The sequence below is a fragment of the Erythrolamprus reginae genome, chromosome 4, assembly GCF_031021105.1.
Source record: "Erythrolamprus reginae isolate rEryReg1 chromosome 4, rEryReg1.hap1, whole genome shotgun sequence".
NCBI classification, from domain to species: Eukaryota; Metazoa; Chordata; class Lepidosauria; order Squamata; family Dipsadidae; genus Erythrolamprus; species Erythrolamprus reginae.
In genome coordinates this window covers 106,806,389-106,826,874 of record NC_091953.1, presented here as the reverse complement: position 1 = coordinate 106,826,874, position 20,486 = coordinate 106,806,389, and the positions used below count along the sequence as shown (strand labels likewise).

General features: G+C 40.8%; 1 protein-coding gene across 1 annotated transcript in view; it reads right to left on the bottom strand.

Moving 5' to 3' along the window:
- Window positions 1-1,138: 1,138 nt before the first annotated feature.
- CARS2 (cysteinyl-tRNA synthetase 2, mitochondrial) overlaps window positions 1,139-20,486 on the bottom strand; it is a 44,507-nt gene continuing 25,159 nt past the window's right edge. The window contains exons 10-15 of the mRNA XM_070751163.1: window positions 19,077-19,143; window positions 14,170-14,308; window positions 9,014-9,137; window positions 5,199-5,297; window positions 3,777-4,037; window positions 1,139-1,374 (exon numbers count right to left, since the gene is read on the bottom strand). Coding sequence (XP_070607264.1) covers window positions 1,330-1,374; window positions 3,777-4,037; window positions 5,199-5,297; window positions 9,014-9,137; window positions 14,170-14,308; window positions 19,077-19,143 — 735 coding nt within the window. The 3' untranslated portion in view covers window positions 1,139-1,329. The remainder of the gene's footprint in view (window positions 1,375-3,776; window positions 4,038-5,198; window positions 5,298-9,013; window positions 9,138-14,169; window positions 14,309-19,076; window positions 19,144-20,486) is intronic.

Genomic DNA, 20,486 nt, shown 5'->3' with positions numbered 1-20,486 from the left:
TCATTTCGTAAACAACTTAAAACCCACCTCTGCCGCCAGGCATGGGGGAATTGAGATCCTCTTTCCCCCTAGGCCTTTACAATTCTATGCATGGTATGTATGTATGTATGTATGTTTGGTTTTTATATTAATTGATTTTTAATCATCAATACCAAATTACTATTGTACACTGTTTTATTGTCGCTGTTAGCCGCCCCGAGTCTCTGGAGAGGGGCGGCATACAAATCCAATAAATAAATAAATAAATAAATTCATGGGGGGCCACAGTGGCAAAGGCAGAAGGGCTTTTCTGAAAAGTGACATCCAACAATTTCTTGGCAAGTATCGTATCCTCATACTGTTAAAACATTAATATTTCTTCTTTTTGAGGGAATGAACCAACAAAGAGCACTGAACCCCAGATACTATATAGCAGTGTTTCCCAACCTTGGCAACTTGAAGATATCTGGACTTCAACTCCCAGAATTCCCCAGCATTTGCTGGCTGGGGAATTCTGGGAGTTGAAGTCCAGATATCTTCAAATTGCCAAAGTTGGGAAACACTGCTATACAGGATCTGGCTATTTTGGGAAACTTTTTTCTATAACCTGTGTTTGTTACTTGACTTTTTCGACATACACTCAAGTTTTAAAAACATGTCGTCTTCAAAAGGCCCAAATGTATCTGCTTTGCCATTGCCTCTGTTCACCTGAATGTTTCTTGACACTGTAGGAAATAAGGCACCTGCTGAGGACAGCTTCAACTTCCACAGACTATGCTCTGTGCTTTAGTTTCTAAAATGCTCATTTGGTATCAGCTAAAGAAAAACACTTAAATCCGATGTGAAATTCTGTTAATGTTGACAGAGTAGGTTTTTGATGATAAAATATAACATTGATCATTCATCTCCAATCTCAAAAATTCATTTCATTTGGTATTTTCGGTGATGTTAAACTAAACCATACTTGAATTACGTTATACTTCAGTCAAAACCACTCAAAAAGTGTGAATATGTAGAGAGGTTCATTTCAACCATATGATGACAGATAGGAATAAAGCTTGAATCATTAGGTTTTCACTAGATAATTTCTATGACTGTAGAAGACTCTTCTGAAGTAAATGAATTCGCACAGAGTAGGCAGTGAAGCAGACAAAACAGATCTCATTCAACACTTGTATTCCTCACGTTACCAAATTAGACTTTTTGACAATGTTTTATTTAAATTGCATTAGAATAAAAGCCCAGCAATCCAAGGGGCAATAGTCTTTATCCTTATCTGTCTTTACTTTAAAAATGATTATAATCGCTTCAAATGTACATCTGTCTTTTTATCAGTGCTCTCCTAGTTCATTATCGATTTTGTTCAAGTTCCCATGTAGAAGTAGAACTTCTATCCTGTAAATATTTGGGGGAATGGGGTGGGGATAAAAGAGAAAAAGCAGAGAATTACATTCATCAAAGTTGGATGTGAAAGTCTGTATGCAAATATAAGGATGCTTAGCCAGAAATATCAATGCTCATTTTAGCCCTCAGTTCAGAAGCAGATTCAAATATGGAGAAAACCAGCTTCCCATAATATTACTTTTGCAGATCTGGAAGTCAAACAGTAGTTACGACCATAGTTCCCTCTAAGCTGAGCAGGTGAGCAATCGCTCACTTAAAAATCATCATCAACTCAGAGTTTTCCAAACCTGCCCAGAAGCCGAGAGGGAAATTTTATTATTATTTCTGTGTCGCCCAGTCCCGAAGGGACTGCCGCTCAGACACTATACTTTTCCGCCCACCCCAAAAAAAATTTAGAGAGAACACTGGTTACGACAGCTGTCATTTAATTATAAAAATATTAGCAGAATAAATTTATTCATTTTTATGCTGCCCTTCTCCTTAGACTCAGAGCAGCTTACAACATGTTAGAAATAGCACTTTTTGACAGAGCGAGCATATTACCCTCAAAATCCAGGTCCTCATTTTACCCACCTCGGAAGGATGGAAGGCTGAGTCAACCTTGAGCCGGTGATCAAATTATAATTTAAAAATATTCAGGTTTAGGTAAGCTTCAGACTTTTAATGTTTCACTTAATCTTAAGTGAATTAAACAAATGGCTTATGTAAAATCCCACATTTTTAATGTAATTGTATCATTCTAGTGTAACAGAAACAATTGTATTTTTCCACTTGTGTAATTATGTATTTAAGGAAAGGCTCAATTGATCCACAAGCCTCAATGTTAGTCCAGGGAATTATTGACTGAAGTTGACTATGAAGAAAGTAGGGTTGCCCTTTAAAGTACAAACTCAGATTGCTTGATTTCTTATTGACAATGCTATTTTGAAAAATAAGAATAAAAACCTACTATTAGACTGTAGTATGTTAGATCTCTTGTGTTATTTTTTACTGATATTTTCTTCCTTGAGTGTAATATTTTAATAAAATTTTAGAGTTCACGTAAACCTTATTTTATCATTTAAGCTTTTCATAGTTTAAGCGATGGACTGTATTTTTTCTCCAGAAATACCTTATCTGTCCCCACACCTACAAATTTTCTGCTTTCTCTGTGTTTTCAGTCTAACATTATGGGCTCTATGTACTTTCAATTTAACATTATGGGCTGTAGCAAAATAATTCCCAATAATTGATAATGCTACGATCTTGTACAATATGTACTGCTCGATGTCCAGCTTTTATTTGGCTTTCTCCCTTACCAGGAGAAATATGTACATGATGTGATAGGTGACTGAATTAAGCACTCCTTATTTTTCAGAAGTGCTTATTCCTCTATTTTAAAAATCTGGTGGCTGGGGAGGAGTTTCTCTCTAAAAATGTAGAGTGACCCCTGGTCACCTATTCTGGTATCTAGGCAGATAAAAGTAAAAGCTGTATAAGTAATTTTGTGGAATCCTGTGCCCTTTCTTTGTGCAATTACAGGACTACACAGATATTTAAAATTTCCCAATGGCTCTTCAAAACAATGCAACCTCTCTATTCTTAACCATGTTGTTCCCAGATAGAACATCTACAAAGCAGTTAGCCCAGCATTACTGAGAGTCGACATTCTTCAAACAGACCAAGGGATTTAAATCAGACTTACTCTTTCATTTTTTAATGTTACAGTATATCAGTGATTTTCAACCTTTTTTGAGCCACGGCACATTTTTTACATTTACGAAACCCTGGGGCACATTGAGCGGCGAGGGGGGGGGCGACTAAAAAAGGTTTGGACAAAAAAAATCTCTCTCTCTCTCTCTTCCTCCCTTTCACTCTATTTCTTTCTCCCTCTTTCTCTCCCTTCCTCTTTCTTTCTCTCCCCTTCCTCTTTCTTTCTTTCTCTCTCTCTCCATCCCTCTTTCTTTCTCTTCCTTCCTTCCTCTCTTTTTTGGTATCTTTCTCTCTCCCTCCCTACCTCCCTCTATGTCTTTCTCTCTCTCTCCTTCCCTCCCTCTCTTTCTCTCTCTTTCTCTCTCTTGCTCTCTCTCTCTCTCTTGTTTTCTCTCTCTCTCTCTCTTTCTTTCTTTCTCTCTCTCTCTTGTTCTCTTTCTCTCTCTTGCTTTCTTTCTCTCTTTCTTTCTCTCTCTCTTGCTTTCTTTCTCTCTGAGCTTCGCGGCACACCTAACCATGTCTCGCGGCACACTAGTGTGCCACGGCACACTGGTTGAAAAACCCTGCAGTATATGGATTAGAAAAAAAGGAAACTGCTTGTTTTCAGTGTGAAGGAAAAGTACAGCTGTACTCTTATTCCTAGGCTTGCCTACAGTCAGTAAAATAAAAATAATCAGAGTTTGGACGGTGCAAAGACAAACCTTTATATTGATGCCATATATGGCCAAGTCTTGGCGAAGGCGGTCACATGCGAGCAGAAGGGGCATTCTTTCCTGCAACCGTTGCCGCCTTTGCTCTTTCTGCTGCCGTTTTACTTCTTCTGAGAGAGCAGCATTTGGTGCAGATGGACTTTCACCAGCCTCAGGGGTAGCAAGAGCAAAATTGCGCACTTTGATCCGGAAGCTCACTAGCTCATCTATCACACTGGAGAGCAAAGCGGAATGCTTGTGTCCCGAGAGAACCTATAAATCATAATCAAGTTTGGTTTTGTCAAAGACTGGTTTTTCAGTGTTACTGTACATCATTCTGGGTGCTTCTGGAGGAGCACAAATAAAATAAAAGTAATAATAAGGGTAAAGTTAAAATCAAGACCAATAATATATATACACTGGTATGTGCCAATAAAAGTCAATTATAGCTGCAATGACACAACAAGAAAAAGGTCTGTGAGAATTCACTGCGGCCAACTGGCTGAGAAAAAAGAGTTACATTAATATCAAAGCTGGTGGAATGGAATCATTAAATAAAAGATGCAAAAGGAGGGACAGAATAAAATATGAATGCCAAAAATTAAAATACTTATTTATTTCAAATAATTAAATAGTACAGTGATACCTTGTCTTACGAACTTAATTGGTTCCAGCACAAGGTTCGTAAGGTGAAAAGTTTGTAAGACGAAACAATGTTTCCCATAGGAATCGATGTAAAAGCAAATAATGCGTGCAAATCCTTCAGGAAAATCCCAAACTTCAGAAGGGCAGGGAGAAGCAGCGAAAGGGGGCGGGTGGAAGAAGTAAGGCTAGGCTAAAGGGTGTGTGGGAAGGAAAAAGGCAAGGGGGTGCCCCTCCCTTTTCTTCAAAAGACACCCTTTCAGTGCCTCTGCAAGCACTCCGTTCTCCTAGCTTTGTTAATGCAAACTGTTTCCCTCTCCACGCCGCCCCTCCCTTTTCTTTCTTCAAAAACGAAAAAATAAATAAACCCCTTCATCCCAGCAGCAGTGGCTTGCGTTGAGAAGGTGAAAATAGTTCGGAAGAAGAGGCAAAAAAATCTTAAACACCGGGTTCGTATCTCAAAAAGTTTGTTAGAAGAGGCGTTCGTAAGACGAGGTACCACTGTATTTTTAAATTGTTCCGTGGCAAGTTGGCCACAGCAAGTTGTGGTGGCTCTTACAGGCTTGCAGGCTTTTTCATTGCTACTCCCTCCAAATAAGGTTTTTTTAAACCCTAACCAGGGGATAAAATAATGTGCTAAATCTTAGCTTAGGATGCTAGCCAGATGAATACCTGGCAGGCAGATTTTTCTCCCTTATTTTCTTTCCCCAAAACTAAGGTGTGTCTTATACTCTGGTGCATCTTATACTCCAAAAAATATGGTAACTGATATCAGTGGACTGTTGGTCTTACCTGGCTTTCAGCAAAGGTGATTCCAACCGTGTTAAAAAATTCCATCACGTAGGAGACCATGGCCCCAAATACAATAGCACTTCTAGGGGATCCTGTTTTCTGATTTCAAAATAGATACAAAGAAAAACTTGAATCACTGAAAACAGTCACTTTGGTGACCAAGGCTTCAGCACAGCAACTCAAGATGTAAATGAAGCATTATTCAACCATTTTGGAAAGCAACTTCGCAGAAATTGTGTTATCTTAAACATTTCCTAAACACTATCCAAGAATGGAAAATTATGAATGGTAACAAGGGGAATGGTACAATTATAAGGTAGATAGGACAACACGAGATGCATAAAAACAATTCTCTTAAAACCATGTTTAAAAATATCTAACTACAAGTAATCCTTGACTTATGAATGACCACAATTGAGCCAAAAAATGTTGCTACTAAGTGAAACGTTTGTTAAGTGATTTTTGCCCCATTTTATGACCTTTCTTGTTAAATGAATGTCTGCAGCTTAAAGAAAAAATAGACCAATTTACCAAAGGCAGAACCCTAAAAGACACACTAGGAATTCAAATTAATAAAGGCAAGAAAATGGTAAGATAACATCTTCCCACTCTAGATATGTTCAAATCATCAGGACATGATGGATTATGTCCCAGAGTTCTGAAGGAGTTAGCAGACATGATCTTAGAACCATTGAACCATATCTTTCAAAATCCTGGAACACAGAGGATTGAAAAAGATTTGATGTGGTTCCAGTTTTCAAAAGGGAAAAGAATGGATCCAGGAAACTACAGATCAATCTGCCTGCCATCAATATATGGGAAGATCCTGGAAAAGAATCAAGCAACGGATCTGGAATAGTTATATATTTTTAAGCAAAGTTATAACCAGAAGCCAACATCAGTTTGTCAAAAACAGATCATACCAAACAAATCTTATTTCATTCTTTAGCAAAATGGGCTACGTTACTGGACCACCAAAATGCTATGGACAAACTCCAAATTTTCAGAAGACACCAAGCTGGCAGAAATAGCCAACATTTATTTATTTTATTTATTTATTAGATTTGTATGCCGCCCCTCTCCGCAGACTCGGGGCGGCATACATTCCAAAAGATAGGCTCAAGGTCCAGATGGATCTTGACAAACTTGAACATTGGGCTCTATCCCACAAAACAGAATTCAATATAGAGAAAAGTAAGCTTTTAAACCCAACGCAGAGGTACAGATTAGATGAAATTTGGTTCAATAACACTAACTGCGAGAAGGCTCTTGGAGTCCTAGTGGACAATCACTTAAATATGATCCAGCAATGTGCTCTAGCTATCAAAAAAAACAATGCAGTCCTAGGCTGCATTAACACGGATAGAATCAAGACTGCATGCAGTGTTAGTACAACTTTATAATGCGTTGGTAGGACCACACTTGGAATATTACACCCAGTTTGGTCATCAGCATATTAAAAAGACGTTGAGACTCTGGAAAAAGTGCAGATAAGAGAGAGAAAAAAAGATGATTAGGGGGTTGGAGGTTAAACATATGAAGAATGGTTGCAGGAATAGGATATGTTTAGTGTAGTGAAAAGAAGGACTAGGGATGACATGATAGTAGTGTTTCAATATCTAAAGAGTTGCCATAAAGAAGAGGAGGTCAACCACCCCAGAAGGCAAGGTAAGAAGCAATGGATGGAAACTAATCAAGGAACGAAGCAACCTAGAGCTAAGGAGAGGTTTCCTGACAGTGAGAACGATAAATTAGTGGAATGCCTTCAGAACGTGTGGGTGCTTAATCACTGGAGACTTTAAAAGCAGACTGGATTAGTCATTTGTCTGAAATGGTATAGGCCGTGATGGCGAACCTATGGCACCATCTTTGAGGCATGCAAACTGTTAGTACAGGGTACATATGTGTTAGGGATTGCCATTATAAACTGCGTATTGTAAACTGTACCAAACTTGTACTTAAAGGGTTAATGTGCACTCAAAGGGTTAACATTTACTTGAAGAGTTAATGTTCAAGGCTATGTCAGTCATTGAAGCTATAAAAGCTCATGATCTTGCCCAGTCACTTCCTTTTACTTTTGCCTGAGACGAGGGAGTTGTGTCTAAGCTCTGTGCTTGTATAAGCTTCGTGCTTTATCTATATTATATTTAGCTTTGTGCTTGTTATCTATATTCTGTTTTGCTATATTGTAATTGTTCAGTGCGTATTGTTTTGTATTTGCTGCGTGCATATTTTTTGGATTGTTTATATTTTGTTTATATGTAAATAATACTTATTTAACTAAGTCTGTGTCTTGGCTTTATCACACATCCACGCTCTGTTAAAATTCTCTGCTCGGTATTGTCGAAGGTTTCATAGCATAGCTAACCGAGACAAGCCAACACAAACCATTGCCCTAGGCCAGTTCTGGAGGCTTCGGGGAGGCCTGCTAGGCCCAAAATAGGGTGCTTGGGGGGAGGGGGTATCACACATGCATTCGTGGAGGGGGCTCATGGAGTTACATGCACAGGGGGTGGGGCAGAATGGGGGTCACACATGGGAGCATTGCAATATGGGTGTGGGCACACACTTTTGGCACCTGGGGGGGAAAAAGGTTAGCCATCACTGATACAGGGTCTCTTGCTTGATCAGGGGGTTGGACTAGACCCTCCAAGACCCCTTTCCAACTGTTATTCAGTTAAATTTATTCCGTTAAATTCTGATGCAGTCCGTTTTGACTTGGGTAATGACCAATTCAGCATAGGATTCTTCTTCTGTTTTATCACCATATTAAATAGACTGAAATATATATATCAGTCTGGCTCTTCTGCAAAGACCTGTCTAGCTTGAGTGACCCTTCCAATAAAACACACTGATTTATTTTATTTTTTTAATCAGATTTGTATGCCGCCCCTCTCCGTAGACTCGGGGCGGCTAACAATAATACAATGTAAACAAATATAATATTGGGGTTAATTTAAAAAACCCCAATTTAAGAAACCAATCATACATACTGACATACCATGCATAAATTTTATAAGCCTAGGGGGAAGGGAAAGTCTCAATTCCCCCATGCCTGACGACAGAGGTCGGTTTTAAGGAGCTTACGAAAGGCAAGGAGGGTGGGGGCAACTCTGATATCTGGGGGGAGTTGGTTCCAAAGGGTCGGGGTCGCCACAGAGAAGGCTCTTCCCCTGGGTCCCGCCAAACAACATTGTTTAGTTGACGGGACCCGGAGAAGGCCAACTCTGTGAGACCTAATTTGTCGCTGGGATTTGTGCGGCAGAAGGCGGTCCCGGAGATATTCTGGTCCGGTGCCATGAAGGGCTCTCAGCTTTATTAATATTATTGATAGTATGATTACCTAATTTTTTCTTAAATTATTTTCATATAATAAATGTTTGGTGTCGATGAACAATCTGCAAGAGCAGAAGAATTTTGTGATCTCTGGTTTACAAAGCTCTGCAACAAATGCAGGGGAAGCTTTATTTAAAAAACACCCTTCACAATCAACCACCATTTGAGGAGGACATATAGGAAAGGCCTCTCCAGAATGAGAAATGAGAAAATCCAATGATTAACAAAGAAAACGGCATCCTTCATAAGCTGCTACAAATCCAGCAAAGTAATGATCAAAATAAAATCTGAGCAATTTCAAGCCTAATACATTCAATTTTGACTTTCTGCAAATGCAGTATGGATAAAGGCTGTTATAGGAATGAAATGTGTTGCTATTTTTTCCTAATCGCTTATTCTAGAAAAAATAATACACGGATTCCCGTCAGTATAGAATTAGACAAATGTCACTTCCTGATCTTTGCGTCCTAATGAGTTACCTTAGTGACGGTTATAAGCTGTCTGTTGCCATAGTGAATGAGGTCCAAAATTGCATGGATAGCCCTGGGGGTGTCGAAGTCATCTGCACATGCTGCCTCTACTTCTGTCTTGGTAAGAGCCAGTCTTGAAGAAAAATGGAGAAAGTAAGATACCAGAAACAAAACTTTGCCTCATTGCTATAAACCAGTCAGCAAATAAAAATACAGTGGTACCTCTACTTAAGAACGCCTCTACTTAAGAACGCCTCTACTTAAGAACTTTTCTTGATAAGAACCAGGTGTTCAAGATTTTTTTGCCTCTTCTTAAGAACCATTTTCTACTTAAGAACCTGAGCCTGGAAAAATGTCCCAGGAAATTTGAGAGCGGCACGAAGGCCTGTCCAGTTTCCTGCCATTCTCCCTTTAATCCCGGCCATCTTGGGCTTTTCTAGGCTGCCAGAGGAGCCTTTTGGTGGCGTTTAAGGAGGCTTTGGCAGCTCAGAGTGAATAAAGCATTTTCCTTTCTCTGGGCGCTTGGAGAGGGAATAAACCTCTGCCAGTGCCCAGAGAAAAGAAATACTCCCTTCGCTCTGGGCAGCCAAGGAGTCACCACAGCGAAGGAAAGGCGCCGACTACAAAGCGAGGGAGAGGAGAGGGGAGCCCTTCAGCATGGGAAGGAAGAGGCAGCAGGTAGGAGCAGCAGCCAGTGTATGGGAAGCAGTGTATGGGAGGCAGCCTTGCGCCGGATCTAGTGGAGGAGTGTGCTCCTCCTCACCGCCTCAGAGTCCCTCTCTCTTTTTTTTAAGCCTTCACCTTCTTCCTTCGGCAGTGACCTCCTCCTCTTTTTCCTCCTTTTCCTCCCATCCAAATTCCAAGCTTTTTTCCCGAGCTTTTATTTCTTTCCTAATGGGTTTGCACGCATTATTTTCTTTTACATTGATTCCTATGGGAAAAATTGCTTGTTCTTAAGAACGTTTCTACTTAGGAACATGGTCAAGGAACGAATTAAGTTCTTAAGTAGAGGTACCACTTGCATTAGTATTATTCCGGATATGAAAAACAAAGAAGTAACAGTATTGCTTTCAGAATAAAAAAAAGTATAATAAGAATAATACTTGGCTAAAGTACATTCAATAACAGAATATTGTCAATTAGATTGAATAGACAACACTTTAAAATAACAATCATTCAAGTTTATGCTCCAACTATAAACACTGATGTAGGAGTTTTATGAGCATTATAATCAAATTCATAAAATTTATCTCAAGGTAGTCTGCTTATGATTGGAGATTGCCATGCCAAACCCAGAAATATTAAAGAGGAAAACGTAATTGGATTGTACAAAACAGAAGACCAGCTAAACAACTGCCTCTATTCCCATTATTTCTTTAAGCTACCATTGACTTCAAAAAACCAAAACAATGCTTCTGTATGTGGACATCTCCATATGGAGTATAAATCAAATTAACGATATTATTTCTAAAATGAGGAGTTCAATTATAGCATCAAAGTTATGACCAGCTGTTGGCTGTGGAACTACTCGTGTGCAAACTCCAAGCTAGGTTAAAGAAAAAGAAAGCTATTTCCCACAGTCGTGCATTTTAAAGAAGAAAATTGGGAATTGATTTGAAATCCTGACACTTATTGACAAAGATTTAGAAGAATTATAGAACAGACTCTTACTTCTGCCTGTTGAGCCACTTCCTGAAGCTGGCAGCTCCGCAGTCCACCGCTTTGCTTTTCCCCTCTTTATCCAAATGGGAGGTTTGCGTCATGGCACCGGCAGAAGGTGGAGTCAGAGGCATGGTGAAGGCCAAGACGATCCCAATGCAGCAGCCCCTTCATCCCACTGTCTCTTGGCTTGCCTGCCACTGCACCAAACAGGCACCAGCATGAAAACCCACGAGCGTTCCAAAAAGAGGGGGCAAGCTAATTTTTTTCCCATACCTTTATTATCTACTAGTTCTTTAATTATTTTTTTGATTGTCTATACTTTCTCAGTTTCCATTAAAAAAAAAAAAAGAGGGGAAAAGCAAAGCAGTGGGCTGCAGAGGTGAAGGTGAGCTTCGCGGTAGCAGCGTAGTGCTCCCCAGGACATCCGCCTGCCCTCTCGGGGTGCTGCTTCCAACACCCCTCGGCTCCAGTACAGCGGCTGCATCTCCCCCAAGGGCTGGCCATTCACCCGTTGGCCCTCCTGGAAGTGGCCATCTCGGGTTGGATGTGGGACCGGACCTCAAAAGGCAAACGGGCTGCGTGGAAGGCAGGCAAGCATGGCAGGGCCAGGCCAGGTGGCTCCAACATGCTTGCTTGCCTGCCTTCCATTCCAGCCTTCCCAGCGATCTCTGTAGCCAGCCTGCGAAAACAGGCAAGCGCCCGGGCGGGTGGAGACAGGGCCAGAGGTGTCTTTTACCAGCTTGGTGAACTGATTTAAATCATCCCTATCTGCTCTCCCAAGCCAGTCTAAATTCACCTCCGATGTGTCTGTATTATTATTTATTTATTTATTTATTTATTCATTCATTCATTCATTCATTGGATTTGTATGCCGCCCCGCTCCGCATACTCAGGACGGCTCACAACAGTGATAAAACAATATTACAATAACAAATCTAATATTAAAACTCTTAATACATTATGATGTATGAAATGCACATTGGCTAAGAATGCTAACAGTTGCAGTTCAGCATTACAGTGATCCCCCGTTTATTGCGTCCCCAACCATTGCGAACAGGGTACTTCGCTATTTTTCAACCCGGAAGTCAAAAATACCATCTACGCATGCGTGCCGGGCACGCATGCGTAGATGGCAGCGGCTTCCCTGGGTCTTCCCCCTCTTGCTGGCGTCAGCGAGGAGTTTCCCCACCGCCCACGCAAACTCCTCGCTGCCGCCCGCCCTTCGCCCGCCCACGCCGTTCATTCTCGCCGCTTTTGAGCTGAGTCCGGGAGCGAATTCGCTTCCGGACTCAGCTCAAAACCGCCGATAGCAAGCGGCAAGGAACGGCTTGTCTCGGCGCTTTCGAGCTGTCAGCTCGAAAGCGCCGAGAGAAGCCGTTCCTTGCCGCTTGGTATCGCCGGTTTTGAGCTGAATCCGGAAGCGAATTCGCTTCCGGATTCAGCTCAAAACCGCCGATAGCAAGCGGCAAGGAACGGCTTGTCTCGGCGCTTTCGAGCTGTCAGCTCGAAAGCGCCGAGAGAAGCCGTTCCTTGCCGCTTGGTATCGCCGGTTTTGAGCTGAATCCGGAAGCGAATTCGCTTCCGGATTCAGCTCAAAACCGCCGATAGCAAGCGGCAAGGAACGGCTTGTCTCGGCGCTTTCGAGCTGTCAGCTCGAAAGCGCCGAGAGAAGCCGTTCCTTGCCGCTTGGTATCGCCGGTTTTGAGCTGAATCCGGAAGCGAATTCGCTTCCGGATTCAGCTCAAAACCGCCGATAGCAAGCGGCAAGGAACGGCTTCTCTCGGCGCTTTCGAGCTGACAGCTCGAAAGCGCCGAGACAAGCCGTTCCTTGCCGCTTGCTATCGGCGGTTTTGAGCTGAATCCGGAAGCGAATTCGCTTCCGGATTCAGCTCAAAAGCGCCGAGAGCCAGCGCCCCCGGACCCCCAACCCGGGTTTGGGGGGCTGCTAGGAAGCCCTCCATGCCGGCGGCAAACAGCCGCCCCGCCCCCGATCTTCGGCTCCTCGCTAGCGCTGTGGGAGTAAAAACACCGTCTGCACATGCGCAGACGGTGTTTTTACTTCCGCATCGCTACTTCGCGAAAACCCGCTCGTTGCGGGGGCTCCTGGAACGGAACCCTCGCAACGAGCGGGGGATCACTGTACTCCAATTCACTTATCATAATGTCCCACTTAAAAAATAAATAAAAGCGAAGAATTGCTTCTTTTGTTTATTCGGATACAAAACAAAAGATATTTCATCACTCATATTTTACATCGAGACAAGATGTTGTGGTTGGCTCTGGCCCAGCTCCTGCCCCAGGGAATGTGGAGGTGGATGCAGGGGAAACTTCAACATGTCACAGGCCTGTGTTATTGCCGACAGAGTCAGTTCAGAGTTTAGTTTCCTCGAACGAAGAAGAAGGTGGGAGTGACTCAGCAGAGGGGGGCTTGGCACACAGCCCAGGCAGTCAATCTCCCTTATCTTCCATTGATTCAGATGAAGACGTTTTGGACCCATGCAAGTGCAGAATTATGCGTAGAAGAGACCAAGTAAGGACATATTACAGGAGATAAGAGTGGCCACCTGTGTTTGGGTGGGGCTCCAGTAATTAGGGCTGCTGCTATAAATAGCAGCGTGTGGGTTTGGCCGTTGTGGAAGAGTATCTGATCGCAGTTTGTCAGGAATCGTGTGTTGCTGTTTTCTGGACTTTGTTGATTTTTCACGCTTTTGAAACTAAAGCAGAGCAACGTGTATGTGTGTCTCACTTCGATGGAAGAAGGGGTGTGAAGTTTCTTCACAGCTGCTAGCTAAGTACTTAATGACTGCTTAAGATTAATTGTACAGACTACCCGGTTGTTTTGGGACGAGTGCTCTTTGCAATACAAAAAGAGTGCTTAGTTTATTTTGAATTTTGGGATAAAGAACATTGTTTCGAATTTTCAAACGTGTGTGTGTCTGAAATTTGTACCCTTGAATTTTCAGGAGGCTCCTACCAGAGAGCCCGGCAGAACACAAGATAACTTTGGAATTGTTAACGTGAACACACAGTAGACTTAAAAACTTGGCACTTGTAGGCATTGAGATGCTCAAGCCACCACTAGATGGCTCTCCATTTTTTAAATAAAAGTGGCTGAATTATGCAAGTTCTTCATGTTTTCACATGAAATTGACTAATTTATTGAATAATGGATTAATTTATTTGTAATATTCGGGCATCCATGACATTGCGCAAAAAATGCACAAAGGTCAGCCTTCAAAAGAGATGCTGCCCCCATACACACAAGAAAATGAACTAAAAAAAAGACTCCATTACTTTACCACTTGCATTCTATGGCACCCAACAAGCAGACAACCAACTCATTAAATTGTCACCCTTATGTATTAGTTTTACATGCAGAACTTAATTACAAGGGAATCTTAAAATTATGCCTGTTGTAGTTGCTCCTCAGATCTCTACCGTGTTGTCCTTTTCCATAATGCCAATCCACAAATGCAAATTATAAATGAGAATATGGCACTTACTTCTCCCAAAGTTCATCTTCCCTAATGGCATCACAATCAAACTGTCCTTTCATGTAGGCATTGGCACTACTTATAAAAGAATGTATTATGTGAAGAATGTTCTTTGCATCATCCATGGTATCATTGCTATATTCCACTCCTAAGAAAATAAATTTAATTATATGAATTAATATAGAGAGTTTGGCAATAACAGAACATAGAACAGCATACTTTAAAATTGAATAAAATACTGTGTTTCTCCTGCCTCTTCTCTGTCCAAAATTTCTCACTAGAGGATTTCTTCCATATCTTGAAAATTATCAAAGCAAATGAGAACAATCTCTTATTCTGTCAAAGAAAGTAGATTTTTTGTTCTTACATATATCTCCACGTTAATTTCATTTTTGGTAGAATTTGTTCTATAGAACACTAGAACTAAACTTTAAAAAAATAGCAGTATCTTTAACAATATTTGGGACAATAAACAAACAAATGCCCGAAAGAGATACAATACATAAATAAGATGTCAAAATAAGTAATACTTTGTGTCATTAGATTTCTTTCTTTGGAAATTGTTCAAGGTACATACCGTAATACTGTACAAGGGCGAAACAGTAATAAAAGAATTAAGAGTCCAGATGTTGCAAATTATTTTTCTGGTCAATTATTAGCAGACTGATTGCGCTAAAAGTACTAAAAGAACATATTTTTAAAGGTCCCTTCCTTGTTTCTTCATCTATTTTAATGTCACTCAATTTCCATAAATACATGGAAACAAGATGAGTAATAAAATGGACTTTCTGGTCCTCCTCACATTCAAAGAAAAGGACTGTAATGCTACTGAGTCCAGTTTCAAAGATGTAGATGTTTCACAGCATTTAATAGCCTTGACTAAAATATAGATTTATTGCTTGGGAGCAAAAAAGTGTGAGAATGCATACGGGAATCTTTATTACAGTCCACTAATAAATTGGACTGGATTAACTGGATTAGCCAACAAATTAATGGTTTTAAAGGAATTTCTTCAGTCATTCTATTATCTTCCTTGTAACTCTACCAGACCTATTTAAAGAGAATGGAAAATATTAGCTTTCCGGAAGAGGTCACTGGGGGAATATGGAACTAATAATCATCTTGTTCTAAAACAGTTTTTAAAGCTATTCACTTGTGTAGGCAAGACTATTTTTGAAAAAAATAGGAAGAGCATCCCACATTTTCTTCTTTTATTTTAGTATTGGAAATGCTTTTCTTCAAAATCTGATTTGCAAAGCTGAGAAGGAAAGGTGTCACAAAGCAGCAATTAATCACTGAAAATGTATTTGCCCCATCAAGCAAAATGTACCGTGTTTCCCCGAAAATAAGACACTGTCTTATATCAATATTTGCTCCAAAAGTTGTGCTACGTCTTATTTTTGGGGGGTGCCTTATATTTCTCAAATAAGACAAATTCACAGTCAGAAAAGCTGACACCCCCAAAGAAAGTGTACCGTACGGTACACTGATTACGGTACGGTACCTGTCAGTATGGCACCCACACACAAAAACGACGGCACTTATATGGTACAACAGTATACTCCCGCTATTGCAGCTTCCGGCCACCAGAGGAACTACAGTCTACGCACTGTAGTGGAGACTGTAATGGCGGTGACACAGCAGCAGACTGTGTCTGCTGTACTGGACGGTACAAAGCGATGGAAGGGGCCAGCAGGGGACGCCACATTATTACGGTACTGCTATGAACAGCTTTGAATGGTACCGTATGTTTTTCCACCATACCGTATGTAAACTTGACTATGCCTTATTTTCGGGGGGTGCCTTATATTAGCAAATTCTTCAAAACCTCTGACATGCCTTACTTTTGGGGTACATCTTATTTTCGGGGAAACAGGGTACTATTTTTAACGCCATGGATCGAATCGGAGAAAGTCTCCATATATTCCCATTGATCATGTGATTGAGAAGTAAAGGTACAGTACTATCAGCTCCCCAAATAGAACAGACCAGGAAATTAACTCCATAGGAAGGTTAAAACCATACTTTATTGAGACTGCCTATAATAAGGGAATTCTGCAAGTTTGATTGTGCTCAACTCTCCCACCTCCTTCTTGAATTAGTGGGCTATCTCTTTGGGCTACTATCAAATGTTATCTTGCTACTCTAGACTGAAAATGTTTTCGCCCCCTTTGGCCTAGATAACAGTTTCTAAGTACAGTGGTACCTCATCTTACGAACGCCTCTTCTAACGAACTTTTCAAGATACGAACCCAGTGTTTAAGATTTTTTTGCCTCTTCTTCCGAACTATTTTCACCTTACGAACCCAAGCAGCTGCTGCTGGGATGAAGGGGTTTCTTTTTTCCCCCTTTTTTGAAGAAAGAAAAGGGAGGGGTGGCTTGGAGGGGGAAAGATTTTGCAGAGAACAACGTGCTTGCAGAGGCACTGAAACGGTGTCTTTTGAAGAAAGAAAAGGGAGGGGCGGCTTGGAAGAGGAAAGATTTTGCAGAGAACAACGTGCTTGCAAAGGCACTGAAAGGGTGTCTTTTGAAGAAAGAAAAGGGAGGGGCGGCTTGGAGGAGGAAAGATTTTGCAGAGAACAGCTTGCTTGCAGAGGCACTGAAACAGTGTCTTTTGAAGAAAGAAAAGGGAGGGGCACCCACCTTGCCTTTCTTCCTTCCCACTCACCCTTTAGCTTAGCCTTGCTTCTTCCACCCGCCCCCTTTAGCTGCTCCTCCCTGCCCTCTGTTCGCCTCCCTTCTAAAGTTTGGGATTTTCCTGAAGGATTTGCACGCATTATTTGCTTTTACATTGATTCCTATGGGAAACATTGTTTCATCTTACGAACTTTTCATCTTACGAACCTCCTCCTGGAACCAATTAAATTTGTATCATGAGGTACCACTGTATTTCCATCAACTTCATCTTGCTTATTCTGTATAGATACTGAATTGGTTACCATTACGATGTTATAATAAGAAGATTCTGTTTGTTTGTTTGTTTGTTTGTTTGTTTGTTTGTTTGTTTATCAAACAGGTAGGATAGTAGTTTGTATAAGCATAACATAAATAGAAAGTAATGATAAAAAAGAGACAATAGGACAGTAGTACAGGGACAGTGGACACAATGGTGCACTTATGTATGCCCCTTACAAACCACTTGGAAAAGGGGAGAGATCAGCTGTAGACAATCTGAGGTTAAAGATTTTGGGGTTTGGGGAAGAAACCACAAAGTCAGGTAGTGAATTCTAGGTGTTGATCACTCTATTGCTGTAACCGTATTTTCCGCAGTCTAGTTTATGTTTAAACTATGTTTATTATGTGAGACTGACTTTGGGGCTATGTCGTGAGGTTGACTGACCACAAACACTGGGCAGCAATACTGTCATACCCAGAAAGGTGGCTTGTCTGAATGGGAAAGGTTGATTGCGTATGGCTGGTGAATGTATTGGAGACATAAGATGGGAGGGAAAGACTTAAGTGCACAATCAGCAATAAAGCAGAGATTGAGCAATCAAGCAAGAGGAAAAAGGTTGTGTGAATGCATGCACGGTGATTAGGCAGATAGGGTACGTAGACATAGTGATTAAGTGGCAGAGACAGAACATATATAATAGGGGGAGAGCATCTTTTTCAGATACAAATTGATTTTTGTGCTGACTCTGGATCAAAGGAGAAAGAATAATGCTTCAGGGCCACAATAGACAGATCATATTTTGACAGATTTTACAAAGCGCTCATGCAGAAATTCTTGAAAAATTTCACTTTGTTCTCATTTCTCACACTCGGTGTGATTTGCTTGTTGTGTTTTATGTTTTAGATCAAAGCACAAAGATGAGGAGATACGTTTCAAATATACAATCAAATATTTATTATGTATTTCTCCATGTGCATCTACTGCAAACAAAAATAGCAATATCGCTGTGGAATCCAGTTTGGATTTTACTAAGTAGTCAATTAAAGTGATACTGTAGTATTGCTGTTAAAAAAATAAAACAATTGTTTTATCTAATAAATAGGTTTACCGTATATCCTACATTTCTTCCACATCAGAGATCCCCAACCTTTCTGGCTAGGCAGCGAGGGTTGGGGGATGGTTTTGCACGCGTACACCACTTTCACAAATGCAGTTTTGCACGCACTCATCGTTTTCATGGCCTGGTTCTGACTCCAGGCCAGGGGCTGGGAACCCCTGTTCTATGTCGGGGTCTCCAACTTTGGCAACTTTAAGCCTGGAGGACTTCAACTCCCAGAATTCCTCAGCCAAGTTTGCTGGCTGGGGAATTCCGGGAGTTGAAGTCCACCAAGCTTAAAGTTGCCAAGGTTGGAGACCCCTGCTCTAAGTGACACATGCTGAATTTCTTCCTGCAATTTCCCCTACAGCAACCCTATGATATGAAGGTCTTTTCAAGGTACTGCAAATGTATTTCATTAATGAAATCTGCCAATGAAATTAAATGAGCCATATTTTGAACTGTAAACAGAACACGGATTTAAACCACAACTTCATCAAGAAGTCACTAAATACTCATGCATCAGTCAAAACCTGAACTACTACTACTTCTACTTCTACTTCTACTACTACTACTACTACTACTACTACTATTATTATTATTATTATTATTATTTTAATTAGATTTCTATGCCGCCCCTCTCCGCAGACTCAGGGCAGCTCACAGAACTCTTTATCAATTTCACTATGAAAATAGAACAGAACCTTTCTCTTCAAAAATCAACTGGAAAAAGGATGCATTTTAAAGTTTAGCTGAATTTAAGAACAAAATTAAATGACCTGAAAATTTAAAACTCTCCCCTGAAAATGTTTTAAAACAAAAATAGTTATTTCAGAGGTATGCAGATAAAGTAAGCATCTAATTGCAACCTCATCAACAATATATATCTTGTAAAGCCATTTTTAGTTCAAGAAGTGGTCTTACCCGAGCTGTATTTGGTCCGCAAACAAAACATTCTAAACTGATCGGATGAAAATTCTTTTAGAAAATCCTAAAGAAACAAACAAAAAGAGAGAGGAAGGAGTCTTTTTCTTGATTCTGCTAACAGAGTTAGATCATGAAGAATTTGACATGGATGATGGACCCTATTTCAGAATTCAAATGCTGTCCATCATATCCCAACCTCTAAAATTAAAAAGTAGCACATTATCAACTTCAAGTTCATGCAGGCATGCCAATATTTGCTCTTAGATCTAATGATTATTCAGATTTTGAACTGGAACAAACCTGTCCAGACCAGTTAGCAAATCTGATATTTTTTACAAAAATCAATGAAGTCCTAAATATGACGTGATATGTACATATAAAATGACAGAAGCAGAGAAAAAGACAAATTCAAGCATACTTGTATACAGTGTTCCCTCGATTTTCGCGGGGGATGCGTTCCGAGACCGCCCGCGAAAGTCGAATTTCCGCAAGTAGAGATGCGGAAGTAAATACACTATTTTCGGCTACGAACAGTACCACAAGCCTTCGCTTAATACTTTAAACCCCTAAATTGCAATTTCCCATTCCCTTAGCAACCATTTAGATTATTATGCACCATGTTTATTTATTAAAGTTTATTTTTAAAAATATTTATTAAAGGCGGACGAAAGTTTGGCAATAACATATGACGTCATTGGGCGGGAAAAACCGTGGTATGGGGGGGAAACCGTGAAATATTTTTTAATTAATATTTTTGAAAAACCGTGGCATAGACTTTTCGCGAAGTTCAAACCCGCGAAAATCGAGGAAACACTGTACTGCACTAAAAGAGAGTGTGCCATCTCACATTATAAAATAAAGGTTTCTGGGATTTAGCTGGAAGACTTTTGCCTGCATGACTATTTCTCCTTTTTTTAAAGTTGCTCTTCCGTTTCTACAATTATGCTTCAACCCCAAATCATGAAATCTGACAACGCATTGGGGGCTTTTGCTGAAAACAAAGCATAGCTCTACTCCTTATGGGTGCAGAGCAGGCAACAGTTCCTCATCGTCGCCACTACTGGTGCAGTTGAGCGCGCAGGCCCAGGTGACCGGCGCGTGGGCACGCTTGCCTGAGATTTGGCTTCTTCGCATACGCAGGAAGACAAATTCCATACGAGGATGCGCACATGCATGAGATTTTGCCAATTTTGGGCATTTTTTTGCTGCACAAAAAATCTAGCGATATCTATTGCATATATTAGTTATAGTTATCTGGAGCTGCGCACGCAGCTCAATTTTCGCTATCAATGTGATGGCGGCAAACGCACCAGTAGGAACCCAATATTAGTGTAGAGATGTGGAAACGCAAAAGCCCAGCATGACTCTGTCCTGGGTGACTGACAATGCCCTTTTCCATTCCCGTAA